The sequence below is a fragment of the Argentina silus genome, assembly GCF_951799395.1.
Source record: "Argentina silus genome assembly, chromosome: 9".
Taxonomy (NCBI): domain Eukaryota; kingdom Metazoa; phylum Chordata; class Actinopteri; order Argentiniformes; family Argentinidae; genus Argentina; species Argentina silus.
The window spans coordinates 23,503,430-23,513,429 of record NC_139663.1 but is presented as its reverse complement, the minus strand read 5'-3'; the positions used below and the strand labels follow the sequence as shown (position 1 = coordinate 23,513,429).

General features: G+C 40.6%; 1 protein-coding gene across 1 annotated transcript; it reads left to right on the top strand.

The window, feature by feature from the left end:
- The first annotated feature begins 4,169 nt into the window (after window positions 1–4,169).
- Window positions 4,170–7,207, top strand: LOC310809473 (interferon a3-like). Its single transcript, XM_083676742.1, has 6 exons — window positions 4,170–4,551; window positions 4,652–4,739; window positions 5,492–5,566; window positions 5,951–6,100; window positions 6,647–6,724; window positions 6,889–7,207. The coding sequence occupies exons 2-6, from the start codon at window positions 4,737–4,739 to the stop codon at window positions 6,982–6,984; spliced, it is 402 nt and encodes a 133-aa protein (XP_083532868.1). The 5' UTR covers window positions 4,170–4,551; window positions 4,652–4,736; the 3' UTR covers window positions 6,985–7,207.
- The last annotated feature ends 2,793 nt before the right edge of the window (window positions 7,208–10,000 follow it).

Below are 10,000 nucleotides of genomic sequence, written 5' to 3'. Positions count from 1 at the left end.
TCCTCCCACCAGCGGGGCGCCAGGACACACCGTCCAGAACAGACCTAGTTATTACAAGCATATACACCAACGCTTGGTTTATAATAATAATAATAATAATAATAATAATAATAATAATAATAATAATAATAATAATAATGCATTTATTTTGTATAGAGCTTTTCTCAATACTCAAAGAATAGATAGATACATAAAAAGCGCAGTCAGTAAAAATAGTTAAATTTGTTAAAATTAAAAGCAAGTTTAAAAAGATGGGTTTTTAGGGATCGTTTGAAGGATATATATATATATATATATATATACACACACAAATAATATTCATAAGATAACTGAATTATTTCACACATATTGTCAATCGGTCATGTTTCATTTCGAAGTGAAGTCGTAACCGAAATCCATTGTGTTGAATTCCTCTAAATCCATCCGGTGTCAGTAGCCAGTGGTTGTGGTTTATCTTGAGAAGGTCAATATTGGTCCAAAGACCTCAACCTTCACTGCTTCCAATGTACTGAGACGACCACAGTTTCTGTGAGCAAACGAAAAGGTGTTGCGTTTCTAATTAGGCAACATAATGCATTATTGTTTGAGACGAGAATGGTTCAAATCAAACCGGAGATTTTACTTCAATAAAAACAATCAACTCTAATAACTAAATTGTAACAACAAAGCCTATCAATGTTGCGTTGCAGACTTCAACAACGTCTTAACTGCTCAAAGAGACGCGTCATGTAAAGTGTATAAGACAACTGATAAATACATACATTCTGATAATACATATAAATATACAAATAAAGAATTGGGCAGATTTAATAAATATATATGAGAGGAGAGGATAAAACTGTTAACAGTTAAACATTGAATCATTTGGCTTTTTGTTTATCATTCTTTGAGTGCGTAGTTTGTCTGAAAGGAGGTGGATCACATGACGTTCCTGTCAGTAATAATGGATGGAAAAGGACTCAGAGGATGGAACTAGAATATGATTCCTAGAAACATTCACCTGTCCAAACCGCGAGCGCTCAGGTGTGAAAGCGCGTGCTTGTCGGGACTTCCAGGTTTCACTTTTGGAACACAATTCTTCTGGTATAAATGTCCTGGACAGACGGGAGCATGGCACAAACCATTAGGGAAGCAAACCGCTCAAGAAGGCTCCTCTTCCTTCTCTTCAGACTTTGCAGCCTGCATTCTTTAATACCCACCAAACAAGTGAATTCCGAGAGTATCTATCGGAACCGAAGGTTACCTGTTGTTCTAGCGCCAGTTGTGGACAGAGAGAGAACTACAGATAGAGAACTACAAGTATGGAGTCAGCCAAGCTGTGGATGCTCCTGGTTCTGACCGCCTGCGGATGGAACGCTGCCAGCGGATGCACGTGGATGAAGACGCCGAGCAGGGGGTCTCAGAGCATGTTCCAGGTGTTCAGTAACCACACCATCACCATGCTGGAGCTAATGGTAGGGTCACACACACACACACACACACACACACACACACACACACGCACACACACATACATACACGTATGCAAACACATAAACACACACACGTGTCTTGCCTGTTGAATGATTGTCTGGTATTGTATAGTCTGGTTTCAACATATGGAATATGATCTAGAAACTAAACTTCAAACCTGCTTTGATGTTCTGGCATTTTAGGGTGATGACGTCCCACGAGATATAATGACAGATTTCCCTGAGAAGCAATACAACCTCGTCCTTCATTCTGAGGTAAGACGACAGAAGAATCATAATAATAATAACAATAATAATAATAAACAACAACAATAATAATTCTAATAATAATAATAATTATCATATTTATATGTAGCCTACAGTATACACGATCATGTACATTTAGAATAGTCGCCATATTGGGAAGCGTGTTGTGTCCTGATCCATAATAATAATAGTAATAATAATAATAATAATAATAATAATAATAATAGCAGCAATACTAATACTAACACTAATACTAATACTAATACTAATACTAATACTAATACGAACACTAATACTACTACTACTACTAATAATAATAATAATAATAATTATAACATCCCTCCCTCGTCCTCCAGGCTGAAGACAAGATCACCTTCATTTGTCAGACTCTGACCGCCGTGATGAAGCTGTACGGCAGCGGCCGCTACACGAGCAGCGAGGCGGGGGACGACAGACAGGTGGACAAGTTTGAGAACGCCCTCTACCGGCAGACCTCGGAACTGCATCAATGCGTGAGTCCACCTGTCTCAACCACAACACTCTGATATCATACTGCCTACTAGGCACTCATGCTGAGAGGAATCAGAATATGAAATATGAATCATTAGTGTGTCTTTCCAACACAGGTAAAGGCTATGAAACGTACGTCATCAGCGTCCGTCAAAAGAGCGAACAAGAAGATGCACGTGCACTTCAAACACCTGAACAACTGGTTGAAAGACGAGGTGAGAAACCTTCCGCTAATCAGCTAGTTTAGAAATCCATTCCTCTCACTGTGACTCCCCTTCCTCCTCCACACATATCAACATATATGGACCATTTCTAAATGGAACTCTTGGATTTGACCCAAACAGGAATACAGCGCGAGCGCGTGGGATGACGTCAGGACAGTGGTGCTCGCGCACCTGCGAAGACTGGACCTGCTGGCGGCGACCCTCAGATCTACCAGCCAATAATGTGTGTGTGTGTGTGTGTGTGTGTGTGTGTGTGTGTGTGTGTGTGTTGAAGATTATTTATGAATAACTAACTATTTATTTAAACATTTTTTACATTTATTATATTTATTGTTGGACTAACTCTGGACTCTTTATTTATTGTGTGTGTGCGTGTGGGTGTGTGTATGTGTGTGTGTGTGTGTGTGTGTGTGTGTGTGTATGTGTGTGTGTGTGTGTGTGTGCGTGCGTGCGTTTGTGAGGAGAAGATGAGTTATGAAGAACTATCTATTTTGAAACATTTATTCAGTTTTGTTGTTGTCGGAAGTAAGGACTATTTATTTAGAATCTATCTATTTTTCAGTGTATTTCTGTTACCAATATTTTATTGTAAACAATGTCATCTTTTCACTTAAAAGCTTTAAAATGAAAAATTATATATTATATTTCATGTTATTTTGTTTTAATTCTAACAGAAATGGATGCTTTTGACCAGGAATATACTGATTATTGTAACATTAGCAGTGTAATGTCTCTTTAAGTTGTTGTGAATATGAAAGATGAAATAAAAGTGCAATCGTCTCTGCACCTTGAGGTTTTTCACTGACCAAGGAACAAAGAACCCATAGTGAGTGAGACAGAGATAGGGGGAGGAAGACAGAGAGAGAGGGAGGTGAGACAGAGAGGGGGAGGAAGACAGAGACAGAGGGAGTGAGACAGAGATAGGGGGAGGAAGACAGAGAGAGAGGGGGTGAGACAGAGATAGGGGGAGGAAGACAGAGAGAGAGGGGGTGAGACAGAGATAGGGGGAGGAAGACAGAGACAGAGGGAGTGAGACAGAGATAGGGGGAGGAAGACAGAGACAGAGGGGGTGAGACAGAGATAGGGGGAGGAAGACAGAGAGAGAGGGAGTGGGGGTGGAGGGACGGGGGGGGGCATGGTCAAAGAGGGCCCCCCAGCAAGGAAGCAGGGAGTTGATGATGACAACAGGACATTCTTGGTTCATGCAGCTGTATTGAGAGGCACTATATAAATGTAATCAATTCGTATTAGTATTAATTATTACAACTCTCCCTGGAGGAAAATACCACTGTACTTGATTCAACTTTGGCTGCAGGCCTGTGACATGCTGTTGTTTTCACTGTAGAGAAACTTCGTGTTGCCAACATTGCGTCAGCAGACAGCTGCACAGTGAAAATGAGTGACTTCACTGCGAAATTGAAACTACAGTTGAAAGAGAGTCAATCAATCAATCAATCAATCAATCAACGAAATATATTTGTATCGCACTTTTACATCGAGAAATTGTTTCACAACAAAAACAATACTAAACAATATCAACAATATGATCAAACACCAAACCATAGACGCCCAAAAAGCAAGCCAAGGAAACCCCAGAGCAGACAGCTGCACCGTGAAAGTGACTGACGTCACTGCCAAATAGAAAGTGCAGAGAGTCGCGCGGGGTTCCGGTTCTGACGTCTTCATTCACTTTTCATTTGAAGCGCGAAGCGGCGGACAGCTCCGACACCGCGGGACACGAAACCCGCTTCATCATCTCTAAACCGAACGACTTTCTTCTGAAGAGTGAAACGGGGATTCGACTTCGAGGAGGATTGTGTTGTTTTGTTCTAAAAGGAATGAGAACGATGTGAAAGTATGGATGTGACCAGAGAACACGGAGCTGCGAGACCACCGTCTTTATCTCACCACACTTAGACTGAAACCAAATGTGGAGACATTCAAATATGGTTTCAATGGGAATATGTTGTTGTATTCCTGCCGCCCTGCACCGGGCAGAGGAAACCGGGGAAAGTAAAAGTCTCCGCCCCCGCTGGCTTAGTTGGGAATTTCTCCTCTCCGTTTTCCCTTTCCTAACTCCAGACATATAAACAGCACAGGTAGGTACCATGTTCCCGTCCCACTGGAAAACTAAGAGGAGACTAAACTGTACACGAGCACCATGCAGACCTGGACGTGTGTTTTCATTCTTTTCTGCAGCTTGCCGACGGTGTGTCAGGGATGCGACTGGCTACGTCACCAGTACCAGTACCGGAGCAACGAGTCGTTGACGCTCGTGGACACGATGGTGAGTTAACGGTTAACGGGGCTCTGCACGTTGACACAAGGAAAGGCAGCCTTCTAAAGACAGTACGTCAACCTCACCTGCTGAGACAGACGAGGTTCTGAGACAGACGAGGTTCTGAGACAGACGAGGTTCTGAGATAGACGAGGTTCTGAGACAGAACGAGGTTCTGAGATAGAACGAGGTTCTGAGATAGACGAGGTTCTGAGATAGAACGAGGTTCTGAGATAGACGAGGTTCTGAGACAGAACGAGGTTCTGAGATAGAACGAGGTTCTGAGACAGAACGAGGTTCTGAGATAGACGAGGTTCTGAGACAGAACGAGGTTCTGAGATAGAACGAGGTTCTGAGATAGAACGAGGTTCTGAGACAGAACGAGGTTCTGAGACAGAACGAGGTTCTGAGATAGACGAGGTTCTGAGACAGACGAGGTTGTTGTATTGTTGAGGAGCTAACTTGTCCTGAACATTTCATTACACCATCGGCGGCTGTATTATATTTATATGACAAATGAACTTGATATGATTTGTAGGATATTGACAATGTGAATGTTTGAATAATAATCTTTGAGAGAATTAACTGTCAAAGTAACACTTCAGTTCAAACGTCTTGTTTATTATTCGAGATGCCTGATTAAGATGATCTGTAACTTGACATCATTATCTGTGTGTGTGTGTGTGTGTGTGTGTGTGTGTGTGTGTGTGTGTGTGTGTGTGTGTGTGTGTGTGTGTGTGTGTGTGTGTGTGTGTGTGCAGGGAGGAGAGTACACGGAGGAGGACATGCCAGTATCTTTCCCGTTCTCCCAGTACAGACGCATCTACCAGGCTGAGGTAAGATACATCTGTCTGTCTATTCTTGTTCTCTCCATGGAATGTAGTGTCTTTGAGTCCTGAGAAAAGCGCTATACAAGATAAATGCATTATCATTATTATAATTATAATTATTATGATCATTATTATGATCATTATTATGATTGTCATTATTATTATTATTGTTATTATTGTTATTATTATCGTTGTTATTATTGTTGTTATTATTGTTATTGTTAATATTATTATTACTATCATTATTGTCATTATTATTATTATTACTGTTATTATTATTATTGTTGTTGTTGTTATTGTTGTTATTGTTAATATTATTATTATTGTTATTCTTATTGTTGTTATTATTATTGTTGTTGTTATTATTATGACCTTCTCTCTTCGGTCCAGTACGAGGACAGAGTGTGGTTCCTGAGCGAGGCGATCCGTCACATCACAGAACTGTTGGACGGAAACACAGCGGCCGTCACCTGGGACCAGACCAAACTGGAACACCTCCTTGTTGTTCTCCACCGGCAGTTTGACAACCTCAAGGCCTGCGTGAGTGTTCTATTGTTACTGGTTATACTGGTTAAGTGTTCTATTGTTACTGGTTATACTGGTTAAGTGTTCTATTGTTACTGGTTATACTGGTTAAGTGTTCTATTGTTACTGGTTATACTGGTTAAGTGTTGTATTGTTACTGGTTATACTGGTTAAGTGTTCTATTGTTACTGGTTATACTGGTTAAGTGTTCTATTGTTACTGGTTATACTGGTTAAGTGTTCTATTGTTACTGGTTATACTGGTTAAGTGTTCTATTGTTACCTCCCTACTGTCTAGTCTAGTCTAATCTATTCAAATCTATCCCATCCCATCCTGTTCTGTTCTGTTCTGTTCTGTTCTGTTGTGTTGTGTGTTGTGGTGTGGTGTGGTGTGTTGTGTTGTGTTGTGTGTTGTGTTGTAGTGTGTTGTGTTGTGTTGTGTTGTGTTGTAGTGTGTTGTGTTGTGTTGTGTTGTGTTGTGTTGTGTTGTAGTGTGGTGTGTTGTAGTGAGGGAACTTACGTTCAGGTAAATCAGAGGGTAACGTGTTGTTCTGTTGTGCAGGTGTCTCCTGGCAGGAAGCCAGACAAGAGCCTGAAACGCTACTTCAACAAGCTGAAGCGCAGGGTCCTCAGGAAGATGGTGAGTTCACCCTCCATAATAATAATAATAATAATCCTAATACTATCATAATAACAATAATAATAACAATAATAATAACAATAATAATAATAACAATAATAACAATAATAATAATCCTAATATAATGATAATAATAATATGTTTTCTCTGTGGTTGGTTTCCAGGCGTACAATGCTCAGGCGTGGGAGCTCATCAGGAAGGAGACCAAAGATCACCTTGTGATGCTGGACATCCTCGCCGCTCAAACCAAGAGGCCCTGACCTCTGACCCCTGACCTCTGACCCCTGACCTCTGATCCCCTGACCAAACCAGTTCATAAAGCATCGATCAAACATGTTATTTATTCTATTTATATGCTTAATTATGCTGCGCAATTTATTTTTTAATAATAATTTATTGATATTCTGATATTTATTATTATATTTATTTATATGTTGAATTTCCTTTTGGGGCCTATGGAATTCCTGTGGAATGTGAACTATGTTGCCTACACTGCTTTACACTGAAAGTGTAAAAAACTTAAACAAGAATAAAACCTTTTTGAGAACATTGGTCTGATTCTGTTCTTGTGTTACCTACTGAGAGTGGATGTAATATTACAGCAACAGGGATATTTTTGTTATTATTATTAATATTCAAAGTACAGGGTTGAGCAGGCATCCAGATGGGTAGATTAGGAGGAAAGGGAGAAAGAAAGAAAGAACAAATCCATAGTCGGTGGGACACTAGGACCCAGCATTCAGCTGAGATCCACACCTCCTTGGTCGTGCTGTCGTTTGGGAAGAACTGGGACCTGTCAGTGCTTTGGTCGGGCAGAACCCTGAGGTATGGTCTTACTCATTCATGGATTTATCTTCTATCTACAATCAGTCTTGTAGAGAGACGCGTTCGAGGTACTATCGAAGTTGTATACAACTAATTATTATTAGTAATTGGGGATGGCCTAGTCACAAGGCCTCTACTTGTCACAAATAAATAGATAAATAAATAAATAATTAAATATGTACATCCCATCCTGATCTCTCAGCAACAGTGACATTGAAAAGCGTTACAGCATTCAGTACCATGTCGCAAATAATGACACGAGACGGATAGTGATATTGAACTATTTCATCGAATTTAGATGTTATTATATCAATTAGATATAATTAAATGAATATACATACAGTCTGATTGGAGCTGTTTTGTCTTTTTGTGAAGCGCATTGCGTTTATGCACGAACTGTGCTATACAATTAACGTTTACTTTATTGATTGATTGATTGTTTTATTGATTGGTTGATTGACTTATTGATTTTAGGATACTGTATCAATTTGTAAATATATCAATGTTTCGTATAGGAGACGATAGAAGTTCACTTTAGCCTGTCTCAATACGCTGTGTACCACGAGGGCATCGAGTCTTGTATTAGGAACATAGATCAGCACAAATGTCGCTTAACTGAGTCATTGGGCATCTGTGGCTCTGCTTGGGCATCTCTGGCTCTGCTTGGGCATCTCTGGCTCTGCTTGGGCATCTCTGGCTCTGCTTGGGCATCTGTGGGTCTGCTTGGGCATCTCTGGCTCTGCACTCTTCTGGTTTCCATCCTACCTGGCCGGTCGCTCCTACCAGGTGACGGAGGAGGAGGGGGAGGAGGAGGATCACCACCACCATTATGATCATCATCATAAACATCATCATCATCATCATCAACACCACCGTCATCACCATCATCATCATCACCATCTTCATCATCATCATCTTCATCACATCTGGTAGTTGACTGACTCGGCATCACTACTCTAGAACTCAAACAGAACCAACTGTCAAAAAGACCCGTCGGGAAGTTACCCAATCAGATTCATCAGAATTCACCAAGAGAGCGAAAAGGGAAAGTAGTTTCCAGAGCGCGCATGCGCCACAGAGCTACTGCCCTCTCTCCTTCTCAGGGGCGGGTATAATCAGAATAATAATAATAATGCATTTATTTTTCTAGAGTTTTTCTCAGTACTAAAATAGACTACATTCCATGGAGAGAACAAGAATAAATAGATAAATAAAAAGGAAACAAAAACACAGTCAGTAAAAACAACAAGTATCTGCTCTGTCTGTTGTCTAGGACCATGGAATACTGCCTGTCTGTTGTCTAGGACCATGGAATACTGCCTGTCTGTTGTCTAGGACCATGGAATACTGCCTGTCTGTTGTCTAGGACCATGGAATACTGCTTGTCTGTTGTCTAGGACCATGGAATACTGCTTGTCTGTTGTCTAGGACCATGGAATACTGCCTGTCTGTTGTCTAGGACCATGGAATACTGCCTGTCTGTTGTCTAGGACCATGGAATACTGCTTGTCTGTTGTGTAGGACCATGGAATACTGCCTGTCTGTTGTGGAGGAGAGTCCAGATATGGAAATATGATTTAGACCGATGAGATCATAAAGTCACCCATGTGTTAAATATCCCGTTCTAAAGAATACATAACTCTGGCTGACTGTTCTTATTAAATATGTACCCCCAAATAAACCACTGAAACATTCTATAACGTGTAGGTCTACATCTGTATAATGTGTCACCAAATTGGAACATTATTGGGACCCGCAATTACACCACACAGAAACCGAAACTTTGCCAGTACAACCCAACCACACAGGGAGTTTTATACAAAGAGCTTTATAAGGTGGGTAAGATAAGGTAAGATAAGATATCAGAACGAGTCCAGATAAACATCATTAATCACTGATAACCTGTCGGCAGATCTCCAGAAACATGTCCGTGTTGAATGTAGTTCTCATGTGTGTGGCGGTGGTGTGTGTGTGCAGCGCGGCCCCAGACTCCTGCAGCTGGACGCGGTTCAGACTCGGCAGACTCAACGACCAGAGCATCCTGCTGCTCTCTGACATGGTGAGGCAGCTACTTACTGGCTACACAACACTGGATATTCAGGATATTAGGCTAGCAAGATCGGTATTTAAATTTAAAACTCCTATTATAACTCATTTGTTTTGACTGGCCTTTAACCCTCTTTTTTTAATGTGTTGTGTTTTACTGTTTCTACTCATATTGGATTTGTTATTTGCATATGTGTTTTATCTACTTGTAAATCACTTTGTAACACCGTTTTAAAAAGGTGCAATATAAATAAAGCTTGTTATTTTTATTATTCCGAGGATAACGGATGATATGATATTTACAAGACGACAAATGCTCCGTTTCTAATGTAATGTAACCAAAGAAACACGTCGACTCTCTCCAGATAACCATGTTCCATGTTCAGTCTTTTAGAAGACGTCTTC